Source organism: Cervus elaphus, chromosome 14 (genome assembly GCF_910594005.1).
Source record: "Cervus elaphus chromosome 14, mCerEla1.1, whole genome shotgun sequence".
In the NCBI taxonomy this organism is placed as follows: Eukaryota; Metazoa; Chordata; class Mammalia; order Artiodactyla; family Cervidae; genus Cervus; species Cervus elaphus.
In genome coordinates, this window is record NC_057828.1 from 71,875,301 (window position 1) to 71,892,805 (window position 17,505).

Here is a 17,505-nt window from a genome sequence, read left to right on the forward strand (position 1 = left end):
GTGGTGTTGGAGAAGACTCTTGAGAGTCCCTTGGACTGCAAGGAGATCAAACCAGTCCATCCTAAAGGAGATCAGTCCTGAATATTCATTGGAAGGACTGATGCTGAAGCTGAAACTCCAATATTTTGGCCACCTGATGCGAAGAACTGACTCATTGGAAAAGCCCCTGATGCTGGGAAAGACTGAAAGCAGGAGCAGAAGGGGACAACAGAGGATGAGATGGGTGGCATCACTGACTCGATGGACATGAGTTTGCGTAAACTCTGGGAGTTGGTGATGGACAGAGAGGCCTGGTGTGCTGCAGTCCATGGGGTCACAAAGAGTCGGACATGACTGAGTGAGTGATCAGAACTGAACTAAATTTATACATTTCAGCTTTTAGCTTTATCATTAGGTGGTGCTAAGAAACCATTTTCTTCTCTACACAGGATTTAGCTGGGAGACTTGTTTTTGATAGTTGATTGTGAAATAGTAACAGTATTCCTTTCAGCCTAGTGATTGAACTTTTTAAATAGATGAAATAAAATATAGGGAAGGCTGCTCATTTAAATGAGTATTCAAAGTAATAATGACTATATTTCATAATACTCTCAGAAGGAGTAATTTAGTTGGACTTAGTGAATATTTGTTTGATGAAGGAAAGGTCACACATGACCTCATTAATCTTTACCTGATATGTATGTTTATGCTGGTTTATGTCAGCAATGTCTCAAAATGTTCCCCAATATGTATTTAACATGTTTCAGACTTGTCCAAAGCTCTCTACTGAAGCTCTCTACTCAATAAGATAAATAGATCTATTTTTGCCATAGACTTTGACATAGCAGAACACACAGGATGCAAAACCAGTTAAGCTGAGGACATAGCTTTTTAGTATTTTTAACTACTTAATGTTTGCTACTTTAAAAAATAATTTCCAGGAGAAGGAAATGGCAGCCCACTCCAGTATTCTTACCTGGAGAATCCCATGGACGGAGGAGCCTGGTGGGCTACAGTTCACGGGATCTCAAAGAATCGGTTACGACTGAGCGACTTCACTTTCACTTTCACTTTGAACCCTCAGTTGAGACTTTCAGCTCTTGTGTTTGCTATTGATTGTTTTCTTGAGTTCTCAAAGACCTGTGACCATATTTTTTTTTAAGTTGCCTGTTTTCTAATTGCATCACTTTACACACTGTTGTCTAATAATATGTGGTGTTTAGAATGCCTTCTTAATTATTTTGAGCAGCCATTGCCTGTATTTTCTTAGCACCTCCTTGGTTTTCTTACGTGAACTCATCTGACAGGGAAATGCAGCTTTTTTGTTTGCCCTCTCTGCATACTGGACCGTCTGAGTCAGTGTTCTAACTAATCCCTGATGGTCTCTGAGCTACTGTTCTACCAGACTCAGTAGTTATGTGCTTCAGGAATTTTTCGGTAGAGTTGGTCCTATTAGGAGACTCTTGGTGTCACCTTTGTTATCTTAAAAGCTGGTCCCTTCGCTGAGGCTCTTAATTTTTTGAAAACCCGATGCTATTTCAGCTGAAAAAAATTGGCAAGGCTATTTAAAAAATTGAGGGAAGCCATTTAAGAAATTGAAAAGTAATCGCAAACAACATTGGGTAGTTGTGACTTGCAGTTCTGTATCAGTTGAATTTTTGTGCTCTTTTCCCTGTGTTCGAGGTGGTTCTATTTTTCTCCAAGAAAACTTTTTATTTAAAAATAAATAAATAAAAATAAAAAATAATTTCCAGGGACTTCCCTGGTAGTTCAGTGATAAGAATGAGGCTTGCAATGCAGGGGACCAGGGTTCCTTCCCTGGTCAGGAACTTAGATCCCACATGCCCTGGGGTAACTAAGCCACAACCGGAGAGCCCCCATGCCATCCTATACAGCCAAATAAATAAGTAAAAATAAAAAAATAATTTTCAAAATAAGGTTAATGTATTCCCTGCATTCATTTCATCTGAGGTGCTTGATTTCTGGACCTGATTCCAGAGACCTCTGTTGAGAATCAAAATTTCTGCCCTTCTCCTTAGAAAAGAATGTGTACTGTATGATTTCATTTATATAAAATTCTCGGAAACGAAAACTAGAATATAGTGATGAAAATTTGACAAGTGGTTGCCTGGGATAGAGAGCAGTTTGGAAGGAGCTGGAGGGGGACATTACAGGAGAACATAAGGAAACTTTTAGGGTGATGGTTATGTTCATTATCTTGACTGTGGTGGTGGTTTCAAAGATATACACATGTCAAAACTTAGCAAATTGTATCTTTTAAATATGTGCAGTTCTCTGTATGACAGTTATGCCTCAATATAGCTGTTTTTTACTTCTGACAAGTCCTCCAGGTGATTATTCATCCTCCAGGAGTTGGAGAATCAGTAAAGTTGACTTTTGAACAACAGATTTGAACTGCAAGGATCCGCTTATATAGGGCTTTTTTTTTTTTTTTTTTTACCATATATATACTACAGTACTACACGATTTGTAATTGGTTGAATCCATAGATGTTGAAACTATAAAGTTATGTTTGGATTTTTGATGGTGTGGAGGGTCAGTGCCCCTACCTCCCACGTTGTTTAAGGGTGTACTGTATTTTAAAACATAGGAAAGCAACTGATAAGATAGCTTTAGCCAAATCAAAGAAATATTAAAATCAAATGTTAAATGCTTTCAGTGTGGCTCTTTCATTATATTATCACCCTTCTTTCCTTATAGTTTATCCTGCAGCCATTTAGAACTTTTTCCTAAAGACTCTTGATCTTGCTGATGCTGTTTTCTCTGCCTCAGGTGCTTCTTCGTATTATTTTTCCCTACCTTTTTTTTAATGCAGTGGATTTACACTTATATCAATATTTCAAGATCCAACTCAAATGTTACTTTCTCTTTAAAGTCTCAGATTCCCAAGGCATAGTTATTGTTCGAGTTGTTCTTTGTCCTGGTAGCATTTTGTTCATACCTCTGTTGCATTTGTGAAGTTGTTTTGCAGTTATCCATCAGTTTCTTCCAGTGAACCATAAGCTCTTAGAGAACAGGGGTTGTGTTATGTTTATCTTTCTATTTCTCTTTTTTTCTTTTAAGTTATTTTTCTGTCTTGTCATTAAATTTTACTCTTACAGGGTTTTATGTCATTTGTTATTTGATACAGGTTTTTAAATTGTATTTTTATTTTTAATTTCATATTTACTAAACTTGACATTATAAACTGATAAGGCTTCAAGGTACAACTATATTTTTCATTTTTAATCAGTAGTTCTTCAGAATATATTGTTACTATATTGTTTGGAACTGACACAGGTAATATTGTTATATATTCTCTTATTTAATATGACTTCATGAAAATTTATTTAAAATAATCATAACCTTATTAATTTGTCTTAGTTTTTTACCATGATAGAAAATTCTAGATTTTTCCTTTTTGTATTTGCACAGATACTGCATGCTTTAAATTATTCTGTAGATTTTAGCCCACGTATATTTTTGTGTGTCTTCTTTAGGCATTAGATTGTTGGATTTTGTTTTAATGCCAGTCAGTATGCTGTGCTTTATATTAGAGTTTAGTTCATTTGCTTTGTACAGTATAATTGATAACTTTCTTCTAATTCCTTTGTCCTGTAAGTTTTTTCTCATTGTGTCTTTTTTTTTCTTTTTTTAATCATCTTTGTATTTCTCTGATTTGGGCTTGGATTCCCACAGGGGCCCAGTAAGTTTGACTGTTAAATGAATAGATGAGTCAGTCACCAAAGTGAGGCATCCATTAACTTGCCATATTTGTTTTCCTTAAATTTTGTTTTTTAAATTTAGTTTATTTGTGTTACATTTTCATATATAATATAAACTGTGTTTTAAGGAATTTTTGATATTATTTTTTCACTTGAAATAGATTCTGATATCAAAGTCCTTGAAGACCAGTTTGATGAAATCATAGTTGATTTAGCCACAAAACGTAAGCAGTATCCCAGAAAGATCCTTGAATGTGTCATCAAAATCATAAAGGCACAACAAGAGATTCTGGTAAGATGATTTACCTTTAAAATAGTAAATTTTATGTAATGTCTGTTTTACTACAGTAAAAAAGTTAAAGTGTAAGATCAAGTGGAGATAAATGACATTTTGTTTTCTTTGTTTTTCCTGCCTGAATTACTACTGTTTGTCTGTTATAAAACTTCACCCTTCTAAGTCACACTAGGTTTTGAATCCAGCTGATAATAAAATAAAGTAGAATTTGAAGATGGAAGACTGACAATAACTTATCTGAGTCCAGGAAGGAGAAAGAAGTTTATTTTTTAAGCCTCTTCCTTCTATTTGTGATTTGTATTTGGCACATTATTTGTGTATAGGTATGTGTTTTGTGAGACCCTTGTCTTCGTTATATATTTTGGTGATGAAGTTTGAGATTACCTGTTTATAATGCCAAAATTTGCTTTATGAATTGTGTGTAATTTCTTTTGCTCCAAAAATCATGACGAGGCAGAAGGAGGTTTGCTGGAATGGCATTGCCTTTGGAGTGAGACATATATGTGGCTTTCAGCTTTGCTTAACTGTTTGTCCCTACTTTTTAAAATTAGCATACTTTCACATATAAATTTTCCAGTTGCTTCCTTTTCAGGAATTGTTTCAGAGAGTGAAAGCAGGTACTTTATCTAAAATATTTTACTTATCATTCTATGAGAAAAAAATAGTTACAAGCAAAACTTTTTTTTTTTTCTGTAGAAATGTCAGTTCTCCAAGAAATACCCCACTCCCATCTCCCTCATCTACTTTTAAAGTTTCCTCAGGAAAAACATTCAAAATGTATTTATTTTCCAGTATCTTTCTCCCTATTACTACCCTTCCTCCCTGCTCCCACCCCCCCACCAAAAAACCTATAGTCAGTATTACATAAAAGAAGGTTTGCTGACCTAGGTGGGGTGTTGCTGTGGAAGTTTAAAAATTGATGCAAAAATGAATGGGGTGAGGATACTAAAGATAGCTTTAAAACAAACAAACCAAAAACCTTTTTGGCTCCTGCTGCTCTGGGCACGAGAAAGGACATTTTCCACTTCCTTTTTGCCTGAATTATGGACCCTGTTCTTAGAGTTCTACTGCAGTCCCAGTGTGTCACAGCTAGGCATTTGTGTGCTGGAGACTTTTAAAAACAGATTTCTGTGTGAATGTGAGTTCTGAGTTCTAACCACTTGTCTTAAAATGAACTTTTCAAAAACAGTCCGTTAATAGTTTGAAAACTACTTTATACTTTATATAAACACAAGATTCTGTCACTATGCCTTTAATTTGCTTTTATGCCTCTTTATGTTGCTGCGTCTTAGTGTATGCAGTAGGTGGCAGTACTCTAAAAGGTATAATTCAGACTTAATTTTATCTGTTCTTTTCTCCTTCCTCCCCTACAGGATTCTAATTTGGAAGTTTTGTTTTGTTTTGTTTTGTTTTGGCAAAAGAATGATACTGCTGACTAATATTTGTTTATATTAGCCAAAGAAAATGTTTCTGTAAGTCACCTAGTTGTTAATTTAAATCTGTTTTAATTTATTTTATGTTTAGAAGCAGTACCACCCTGTTGTACATCCGTTGGACCTAAAATATGACCCTGATCCAGGTGAGCCAGTATTCATATGTGGTAAAAATGAAGCATGAGCTTGTAATTTTTAGGAGTTCCTGATACTCCTTTAAAGGTTTTAGCATCAGGGGTATCATCCCTTTGATGCTCTAACTCACTCTCAGTCATAAGTGTTTAGGTCTTTTTCTCACTTAGGTTTATGAGAACTAGCTCTAAACCTACCATCTCAGAATTTCTAGGGTCAGGACCCAGGAATCTGGACTTCTGTTAAGCAGTCTCCTGACCTAGAGTATTACACCTTTTCCATCTCTACCTTCTCCTATAACACCCTCCCGTCTTTAATACTATTATATTATCCATTCTTTGCATTACAGCCAAAGTTTTACTATTAAAGCACTCAGTATCTTTTCTTCGTGTGATAACCATCATTGGTTTTTCATCATTTACAGAATAAAATCCAATAAAAATATAATATTGAACTTAAGAGATATGTACACTTGTTACGCCTTTGAACTCAATTCTGTTTTCCACTTAGGTGCATCTTGTAAAACACAAAGAAATAAAAAGAATATAAACTTTGTAAATCCAGCAACAGAACTAACATTGCTAAAAATGTGGATCATGCCTATTTTTAAATAGCTCTATTCTTACCTTTAAAAACTTGTAACAATTTTCCTAAGACACATTTTGGAATTTGCCTTTGGCACTCTAAAGTACCAATTTTGAAGTATTTGTGAAACAGTTAAGATCTTGATTTATTTTTATGGGATTTCTGTACGTATGGCTTTGAATACCTCACCCTTGAATTCTGGTTTACCTTCTAACATGTCCCCTGCCCTTCCAAAGTGTCCCAAGCCAATGGGATAAACAGAAAGGGAAGCAAATGTAGGCTGAAGTTGGTTAAAATCATAGCAGTCACTGTATTTGATAATAAACATTAACCTAGTAACACTTAATTTGTCATCAGTTTGGTTTGGTTCAGTTCAGTTGCTCAGTTGTGTCTGAATCTTTGCAACCCCATGGACTGCAGTACGCCAGGCTTCCCTGTCCATCACCAGCTCCCAGAGCTTGCTTAAACTCACGTCCATCGAGTCGGTGATGCCACCCAACCATCTCATCCTCTGTCGTCCTCTTCTCCTCCTGCCTTCAATCTTTCCCAGCATCAGGGTCTTTACCAGTGAGTCAGTTTTTCTCATCAGTTGGCCAAAGTTTTGGAGCTTCAGCTTCAGCATCAGTCTGTCCAATGAATATTCAGGACTGATTTCCTTTAGAATGAACTGGTTTGATCTCCTTGCAGTCCAAGGGACTCTCAAGAGTCTTCTCCAACACCACAGTTCAAAAGCTTCAATTCTTTAGTGCTCAGCTTTCTTTATGGTCCAAATCTCACATGCAATCATAACTACTGGAAAAACCGTAGCTTTGACTAGACGGACCTTTGTCGGTACAGTAATGTCTTTGCTTTTTAATATATGTTCTAGGTTTGTCATAGCTTTTCTTCCAAGAAGCAAGTGTCTTAATTTCATGGCTGCGGTCACCATCCGCAGTGATTTTAGAGCCCAAGAAAATAAAGTCTCTCACTGTTTCCATTGTTTCCCCATCTTTTTGCCATGAAATGATGGGACCGGATGCCATGATCTTAGTTTTTTGAATGTTGAGTTTTAAGCCAGCTTTTTCACTCTCTTCTTTCTGACGTATGTAGAGTATGATAAATCAGAGAGAATGCATACCCATGTGTATGACAATGATTTGGCATAGTTATGTTAGGAACTTTGAGGGATATGGAGATAAACAGGACAGATTCTCCTCATAAAGAGCTTATGTCTGAGTAGAAATAAGAGATGAATATAAAGCAATATTCCTTTATGTCCTCGAGCTGATGCCTTTCCTGGTTTTCCCCATCTGAGTAAATAACACCTTCACCTCTGTATTGCTTTAGTCAGAAGTCAGCCTTGAATCTTTCCTCTCCTGAACTCTTCATATATAGTCCATCAAGAAGTCGTACAAATTATTCCGTTGAAATACAATCTCACATTCATCCACTTTGCTATTACTACCTCTAATCTAGGTCACCATCACTCTAGCTAAGATTTCTAGACATACTTCCCTTAAGGTCTTCTGTTTCAGTCTTGTTCTCTTCCAGTCTGTTGCATATCCATCAGGCAGAGTTGATTTTTTTAAAAAACCCTTTGAAATATTTCAAACATATAGAAAATAAGGAGAATAACATAATGAACATCTTTGTACCTACCACTAATTTTTAGTCAGTTCAGTTGCTCAGTCTTGTCCAACTCTTTGCAGTCCCATGGACTGTAGCACACCAGGCCTACCTGTCCATCACCAACTCCCGTAGTTTACTCAAACTCATGTCCATTGAGTTGGTGATGCCATCCAACCATCTCATCCTCTGTTGTCCCCTTCTCCTGCCTTCAATCTTTCCCAGTATCACGGTCTTTTCCAATGAGTCAGTTCTTCACATCAAGTGGCGAAAGTACTGGAGCTTCAGTTTCAGCATCAGTCCTTCCAATGAACACTCAGGACTGATCTCCTTTAGGATGGACTGGTTGGATCTCCTTGCAGTCCAAGGGACTCTCAAGAGTCTTCTCCAACATCACAGTTCAAAAGCATCAATTCTTTGGAGCTCAGCTTTCTTTATGGTCCAACTCTCACAGCCATACATGACTACTGGAAAAATCATAGCCTTGACTAGACGGACCTTTGTTGAAAGGTAATGTCTCTGCTTTTTAATATGCTGTTTAGGTTGGCCATAACTTTCCTTCCAAGGAGCAAGCATCTTTTAATTTCATGGCTGCAATCACCATCTGCAGTGATTTTGGAGCCCAAATGAATAAAGTCTGTCACTGTTTCCACTGCTTACCCATCTATTTGCCATGAAATGATGGGACCAGATGCCATGATCTTAGTTTTCTGAATGTTGAGTTTTAAGCAACTTTTTCACTCTCCTCTTTCACTTTCATCAAGAGGCTCTTCAGTTCTTCTTCACTTTCTGCCATAAGGGTGGTGTCATCTGCATATCTGAGGTTATTGATATTTCTTCCAGCAATCTTGATTCCAGCTTGTGCTTCATCCAGCCCAGCGTTTCTCATGATGTACTCTGCATAGAAGTTAAATAAGCAGGGTGAAAATATACAGCCTTGAGGTACTCCTTTCCCAATTTGGAACCAGTCTGTTGTTCCATGTCCAGTTCTAACTGTTGCTTCCTGACCTGCATATAGATTTCTCAAGAGGCAGGTCAGGTGGTCTGGTATTCCCATCTCTTGAAGAATTTTCCAGTTTGTTGTGATCCACACAGTCAAAGGCTTTGGCATAGCCAATAAAGCAGAAATAAATGTTTTTCTGGAACTCTCTTGCTTTTTCAATGATCCAACGAATGTTGGCAATTTTATCTCTAGTTCCTCTGCCTTTTCTAAAACCAGCTTGAATATTTGGAAGTTCACGGTTCACATATTGTTGAAACCTGGCTTGGAGAATTTACTTACTTTTAAGGGCTATTCATATTTTGTCAAACTCGGGTCAGATTTTCTTAGGAATTAAAAGGTATGGATACAGTTGAAACTTTGTTTTTACCCTTTTACCATCCCATTCCACTCCCTCTTACTTCAGAAGTAACTACTATGCTCAAGTTGAGAGGATCCTTCCTATCCATGTTTTTATGCTTTTACTTTATAGATGTATATCCATAAACATTGTGTGGCATTTGTTTTAAAAATTTTACGTAAGCTGTATCATACCAATCGTATCATTCTGCAACTTGTTTTTCCCCATCAGTATTGTATACACATTATCTGCATTCGTTTAGTTTCTATATAATATTCCGAGCATGAATACTTCTCTGTAAGTCCATTCCTCTACTGAGGGACACTTGGTTTCTTTGTCTTTTTTTTTTGGCTATTATGAACAGTTTTACAATGAATAATTTTACACCAACTGTGGCATATTTAATGCCACAGATTTTCTGAGATAGATTTCCAGAAGCAGAATTTCTAGGTCCAGAGAGCTTGTCTGTTTTCAGGTTTATTACATTGGAGCTTTACTACTCCTCCAAAGTAGTCATATCAGTTTATGGTTCCACCACCAGGGTTTGAAAGTTCTTGCTTCTTTGTAGTTTGCCAGAAATTAATTGCCATCAGGTTTTCTGTACTTTTTAAATTTTTTTCGCCAGTGTGATGGGCATGTAGAAGTTTTTAAGGTGAGGTTGTTCGTCCTTGAGCTGCCTATTTATATTCTTTGTCTGTTCTTTGGTTGGGTTATTTGAACTTTCCTTATTCATTTCTAAGAGTCATATACACAGGCACATGAAGATACATGCATGCATACACACATTATAGACATTAGTGTTATAAGCACTATAAATATTTGCTCTCAGTTTTTGGCTTGTCTTATAACTACTTATAATGACCTTATATATACATACTTTTTTTAAAAAAATAGAATTTTCTTGCGGTATAATTTACATATAATAAAAGTACGTCCATTTTACGCATAGAGTTTGAGTTTTGGCAAACGTATACAACTCTGTAACCATGACCACAATTGAGATACAGAAGTTTTCATCATTCATGAAGTTCCCTTATGCCCCTAAATTTTATGCTTTTTGTCTCTTAACTCTGCTAATATGGTGAGTTAATGTTGACAGATTTTTCTGATGGTTATCTTTGCATTCACAGAGAAAACCCCACTTACTCTTTAGTATATTTTTTCTTTTATATACTTGAATTAAATTTACCTGTATTTTATTTATATTTGTATACTATGTTAAACTATAGTATATTTGCATCTGTAGTCACACAAAAAATAAACATGTTTTAAAACATACTGTCCCTTTCCAATTTTGTCATCAAGGTTATGCTACCCTCATAAAACAGTTTCTAAATGTTAGAGGGTTTTTGGTCTTTGAAGAGTTGGTAAGATTCGCACTGGGAAGACCCAGAGGAATCAGGTGGAGAGGGAGGTGGGAGGGGGATCGGGATGGGGAATACATGTAACTCCATGGCTGATTCATGTCAGTGTATGACAGAACCCACTGAAATGTTGTGAAGTAATTAGCCTCCAACTAAAAAAAAAAAAAAAGAGTTGGTAAGATTCATGTATAAAACTGTCTGAGCCTAGTTATAAACTGACTTAGTATATCTAATGGTTATCGGTTTCTTCAGGTTTTTTATTTTTTCTTAAATCAATTTTGGTAATATTTGTTTGAAAAACAGTCTGTTTCATCCATGTATTCAGTATATTGGCATGAAATTTTATGGTAGTCACTTATATAATTTTAAAAATTTCTGTTCCACATATGCTTATTTCTTAATGTTGTTTTTGCTTTCTCTTTTTTCTTGATATCTTGCTCTAGATTTCTTTGTTTTTAATTGGTCTTTTCAGAAAGTCATCTTTTTAGTTTTGCTGAGTTTCTCTATTGTTTTTCACTTTTCTGGTTCCTTGAGTTCTGATCTTATCTTTAGTGTGGTCTTCCTGCTTTCTTGAGTTTTATGTGTTATTTTTAACTTCTTGAATTAAACACTTGATTAGTTTACTTCAGTCTTTAGTAAATAAGTCTACAGATGTATCTCCAGGTCCTGCGTTGGCCATATCCTCAAGACTCAACATGTAGAACTTTCATAGTTTAACTCCAAATATTTTTTCATTTCCAAATGTAGGAGTCTTACTTATTTTCCTCTTTTTTGCCATCTGCCATGTTGATAGATTTTTCTTTGTCTCTTATTTTCCTTTTTTTCTGGTTTGAAAGCTATCTGCTATGCTGCTCTTCCTTTAGTGTTACCTGTTAAAGTTTTAGCATACTGTAGTTCTAAAATTATCTAACATAGTCAGGAGTTATGCAGTATTTCAGGTTCCCTCCTAGGCAAGAAAAGGACTTTATTATACTTTACCGACTGAATAAGCACATCCCTCCCTCAATTTTCCTTCTTATTTGTGTCTAGAACTTTATAGCACTCATCTGCTTTTTGTTTCTACAGATTTGACTATTCTAGACATTTCATATAAATTAAATCATGTAATATGTCATCCTTTAAGAATGGCTTCTTTGAATTAGCATAATGTTTCAAGGTCCATGTTACAGCATGTATCAGTATTTTGTTGGTGATGTAAATGGAGTTAAAAAATAGTTTCAGTTTGTTTATTGCTGCTGTATAGAAATAGGATTGCTGTGTATATCTTGATCTTGTATCTTTCAGCCTTGCTGATCTCATTTATTAGTTCTAATAGTTTTTTAGTGGGTTCTTTAGAGTTCTGTACATAAAAGATTATATCATGTGATCGACAGATTAGATAGTTTTACTTCTTCCTTTCCAGTCTGGAGGCCTGGTACTCATAGTTATTGATAAGTCTGCTCAGAGACTAATTGTCATTCTTTAATGGATAATCTGTATTTTCTCTCCTGATTTTTCATAATTTTTTGTGTGTATTCTTTTTTTTTTTTTTTTTTGTGTATTCTTAATGTTCTACAGTTTTAGCACAATATGGTTAGGTGTTTATTTTTTATTTATCTAACATGGTGCTTAGGGTGCACTCTTTTTAACAATGAAAATAACTTTCTTGCTTTTTCTTCATTATATCAAAATGCATTCACATTCCAAAAGTATTAAGAGCATAAGAAATGAGTTTAAATCACATGGAATCATGTACTCTAGATAACCACTATTAACATGTTTATAACCAGTGACTAGTATTATAATATATTGCTTATTGCTGCCTCTTCAATCCACCCGCAGTTCTCGCTGCCTTGACCTTGCAAACATATTTCAGTTTCAGCTACTTCCTGTCAGGTCCTTCTCTGCCATTGCTGTCATTGTCTCCGCACTCTCTCAGTGGGACTGCTGCCGTAGTCTGCTGGCCGCCTTCCGTGTCAGTTTGCCACATGGCGTCCAGCGGATTCTTTCTGAAGCATAATCAGGGTGCATCAGTCCCTGCTTCATAGTCTCCAGTGGCTCCCCATCATACTTCCCTTGGTCTGCAGTCCTCTCTGACCTGGTCCCTGGCTGCTGCTCAGATTTCATCTCTGACCCTCGTTTCTCAGCTCTCACCTTTGTCTGCTGAGCTCCAGCCTCACCGGCATGCTTTCTGTTTCACCCAGGATGTGCCAGACACGCGCTGGCCCTGTGGTTTTCACACTTGTTGCTCCCTGGTTCCTATCTGAAACTACCTGCCTGATTCTCACTTCATTCAGCTCTGTTCAAAGTATAACCTCATCAGAGAGGTCTTCCCTGACAGTCTGTGTCAAATCCTTCCTGACCCTCTTGGGTCATCCTAACTTGGGTGACCCTAACCTAGTCTTGGGTCACCATACTCTGTCACCCTAACCTGGTTTATTTCCCCCACTACTTACTGACATTATGTAATTTCTGTTTATTTTATTTTCATCCCTTCCCTCACTGTATTATAAACTCCCTGTGAACAAGGGCTTTGTTTTGTCCACTTCTGTATCCCTTAGCTTTAAGATCATTATCTGACATAATACATACACTCAGGAAATATTTATGAAATAAGTACATAATTATACATGTTCTTTTAAAAATTTTAAAAATAAGGGTAGCATTTAACTTTTTGTTTTTGGCCTCCTTCCTGCTTTCCCAGCCATTGCTCCTTCAGAGATACAGCACTAATCTGGTGTGAATCCATTTATCCATTTTTCTCTTTTCATATAATCATATTGAAATACATTCATACTAGACATTTGGAGAGCATAATTTATTTTACAGAAAAGTGATTTATGTATTCACATTATCTATACCTTACTGTTATATATGGGAGAATTCTCCAATTCAACTACCATATATCTCACATTATATTTTAAATTATGTTTTTATAACTAGTTTTTGTTTTGTGCTCTTAATAAATGTAAACTTAATATTAACTTGTAAATCATCAATGGTGGATATATAGTAGAAAATGAAAATCCAACCTACTTGTCTTCCCCAGTCTATCTGATGTCACACACCCTCAAATAGACAATTACTGTAACTGCTTGATATGTCTAATCTTAGATCTTTATCAGTACATTTGTATGTGGGCAGATAGGCATAGGGAGTTTTGAGTTGTTTATATATATACAATATATATAATATATTTTATTCTGTGATTTTATTTTCATTCAACTATGTAACATATGGTTCATCTCTGTGCTTATAGGTGATTTTTTTATGCTTTCGTACACATACACACAACTTTTTTTTTTGGTTTTGGGTAGGGGGTATTTTTTTATTTGTTTTGCTTGCTTCCTCTTCTCGTCTTCCACTCACAACTCCATGTATACTTTGTCTGAGGACTCCCATCTAGAAAATCTTTAACTTATTTAATCTTTCAACTTTGCTTCTTTATCATTTCTTCTATTTTTGTACAATTCTTGTTTTATTTCATGATTTATTTTTCTTCTGTAATGTCTGTTATGAATTCCTTTAGCTATTGTATGCATGCTAAGTTGCGTCAATTGTGTTCGACTTTTTGTGATTCTCTGGACTGTAGCCCGCCAGGCTCCTCTGTCCATGGGATTCTCCAGGCAAGAATACTGGAGTGGGTTGTCATGCTTTCCTCCAGGTGATCTCCCTGACCCAGGGATCGGAGCCATGTCTCTCAAGTTTCCCTGCATTGGCAAGCAAGTTCTTTACCGGTAGCACCTGGGAAGCCTTTCTTTAGCTATTGGAGGATCCTAAACCTTTAAAAATCATTTTCAGATTGCTCTATTTTTATTTTACCTGCAGCAAATTCCTCTCCTTGACTTTGGTTGTATTGGCTGTCTTTAATGGTTGTAATTTCTTTATATATTTAAGAATTTTGCTTAGCAAGTATTTCTTGACTAAGTTTTTCATGTGCTTATTTTCTTATTGCTGCTTTCCCCTCTTCCTGTCTAGTAGTTTTGTGGTTGCCTTCTGTCTGGCCCTTGAACAGTCCCAGGCAGGAACCACATCTTAAATTGACACTGGGAGGGCCCCTGTTCCACTGTAATATTGGCGATAGTGGATCTAGTCACTAAGTCAGCAGGCAGCTTAATATAGGCCCTGGCTTTGAGGCATTTTCTCCTTCCCATCAACTAGTGTAGCTTTACGTATTCTGCAGCTCAGTAGCTCAGTTTCCCCCCACCCCCCCCCCACCCCAGCCTCCTTTTCAGGGTAGGAAAACTCCATTCAAGCCCTTGGTTTCATGTATGAGGCCAGCTCTCCCCATTTCCTGCCCCTCTGGTGCATGTTGATACCTTTTTATCTTGTGGGGAGCAAATTCCTGGTTATTTACTTCCTACCTTCCATCTGCCCTCCAGTGGATCTGTAACTTTAGCCTGACTTAACAGCTTTTTCTCTTCTACTTTTTTCTGATTCATAGAAATTTACTTTGTATATGCTTTGAATTTGTCTTTAAAATTTTTCTGTATTTATCCAGTGGTACTTTGGACAGAAGTGGGGAGTTTATGAACCACCTTGACTAGAAATTTAGGATACTCTTAAAAACACAAATCAACTTTCATTCCTCTCTGCTTAAAATCCTAGAGTCTTCCAATTTTAAAGAACACATAATAGACTTCAACCTTCTCAGCATTCCTTTATGTGACCTGGCCCTTCCAGATTCATTTCAAAAGCTTTCCTTTTTGTTCTAGCCCTCTGTAGACCCCCTCTTTCAGCAAAGTGGCTCAGCTGTGTGTGTATATGTATGTGTGTGTGTGTTTTAGTTTCTTTTCCATTGTAGGTTATTGCAAGATACTGAGTAGAGTTCCCTATGCTATTAATATGTAGGAAGTAGGTCCTTGTTGGCTATCCCTTTTACATATAGTAGTGTGTATATTTTAATCTCAGACTCCTGATTTATCCGTCTTACCCTTTGGTAACCATACATTTGTTTTTTATGGCTGTGAGTCTATTTCTCTTTTGTCAGTAAGTTCATTTGTATCATTTTTTTAAGACTCCACTTGTAAGCAATATCGTATGATATTTGTCTTTCTCTGTCTAACTTCGCTTAGTATGACAATCTCTAGGTCCATCAGTGTTGCTGCAGATAGCATTTCACTCTTTGTTGTGGTTGAGAAGCATTCCCTTGTGTGCGTGTACCACATCTCTGTTGATTGGTTTGTCAGTAGACACCTGGTTTGTGTCCATGTCTTGATTAGCTATTGTAAATAATGCTGCTGTGAGCATAGTGTTGACTATGTGTGTTTTTGATTTACAGTTTTCTCCAGATAAATGCCCAGGAGTGGAATTGCTGAGAGATCTGTTACTAGTTTCTTAAGAATTGCTGTGAAAGTTGCTCAGTCGTGTCCAACTCTTTGTGATCCCATGAGTATACAGTCCTTGGAATGCTCTAGGCCAGAATACTGGAGTGGGTAGTCTTTCCCTTCTCCCGGGGATCTCCCCGACCCAGGGATCGAACCCAGGTCTCCTGCATTGCAGGCGGATTCATTACAACCTGAGCCACAAGGGAAACCCAAGAATACTGGAGTGGGTATCCTATCCCTTCTCCAGGGGATCTTCCCGACCCAGGAATCGAACCAGAGTCTCCTGCAGTGCAGGCGGATTCTTTTCCAACTGAGCCACCAGAGACGCCCCAAGGAATTGCCATACCGTTCTCCATAGTGGCTGCGGTAGTGTAGGAGGTTTCCCTTTTCTCCACCCGCTCTCCAGGGTTTATCATTTGTAGCCTTTTTGACGATGGCCATTCTGACTGGTATGAGGTAATACCTCATTGTAGTTTTGATTTGCATTTCTTGAATAATTAGCAGTGTTGAGCATCTTTTCATGTGCCTGGTGGCCTTCTGTATGTCTTCTTTGGAGGAATATCTATTTAGGTATTCTGCCGATTTTTTTATTTGTTTTTTCTTTTTTATTGAGCTATATGAGCTGATGGTGTATTTTGGAAATTAATCCTGTAAGTAACATAATTTGCAAGTATTTTTTCCTCAGGTTGTCTTTTTTTTGCTGATGATCTTCTTTGCTGTGCAAAAGCTTTTAAGTTTAATTATGTCCCATTTGTTTATTTTTGTTTTTGTTTCCATCACTCTAGGAGACAAATCCAAAAAAAAAAATACTGCTATGGTTTATGTCAGAGTGTTCTGCCTGTTTTTCTCTGGGAGTTTCATAGTATCCAGTCTTACATTTAGATTTTTAATCCATTTTAACAAAGTTTGCTTTTGTATATGGTGTTAGAGAATGTTCAAATTTCATTCTTTTACATTGTAGCTGTCCAGTTTTCCTAGTACTACTTGTTGAAGAGACTATCTTTTATTCAGTGTGTGTTTTTGCCTCCTTTGTCATAGATAAAGTGATTATAAGTGTATGAGTTTACTTCCCCCAGTACTTCTAAGGTTGACATCTTCTCAATTTTTCTTATTTAAATGCTGCCTCCACAGAGAGGTCTTTCCTACCCACACTGGTAAAAGTAATCTCTCCAATTCTCTATCATAATACTTGTTTATTTCCATAATATCATCTGTTATGACATGTGCTTGTTTGTTTCTTTATGGTTTCTCACAAAACTGAGAGCTTCATGGGCTTTTTACGTTGCATTTTTGTTTGCATTATGTGAAGCCAACATATGGCATCATGCTCAGTAAATACTTACCGCATGACTACCATTCACTCATGCATTCAACGTATTTATTGAATGTCTACTGTATGCCAGAACTAGTCTCACTGTGGAGGATGTAATGGTGAACGACACAGACAGGATCCTTGCTCTGTGGAGCTTATGTTCTAGTGGGAGAAGGAAAGTATCAACAAATAGAAAAATAAATAACAGTGCTAGGGTGATGTGTTTAGGTGATGGGAAACACTTTTCTGAGGAAGTAGCAAGAAGGAATTTATCTTGTGACGATCAAGAGGAAGAACTTTTCGGTTAGAAGCGCTAGAACAAGGTTCCTAAGAATGAGCTTGAGTATTCATAGAACAAGAGACTACTGAGGCTGTAGTGGAAGGAATAGAGGGAAAGAGCATTATAGGAGGTTAGAGTCTTGACTGAGA

At 36.7% G+C, this 17,505-nt stretch overlaps 1 protein-coding gene across 1 annotated transcript in view; it reads left to right on the top strand.

The window, feature by feature from the left end:
• The window catches only part of NSL1 (NSL1 component of MIS12 kinetochore complex), a 39,917-nt gene that overhangs the window by 12,522 nt on the left and 9,890 nt on the right, over positions 1-17,505 (top strand). Inside the window, exons 3-4 of the mRNA XM_043923904.1 lie at positions 3,866-3,996; positions 5,524-5,578. Of these exons, the coding sequence (XP_043779839.1) occupies positions 3,866-3,996; positions 5,524-5,578 (186 nt within the window). The remainder of the gene's footprint in view (positions 1-3,865; positions 3,997-5,523; positions 5,579-17,505) is intronic.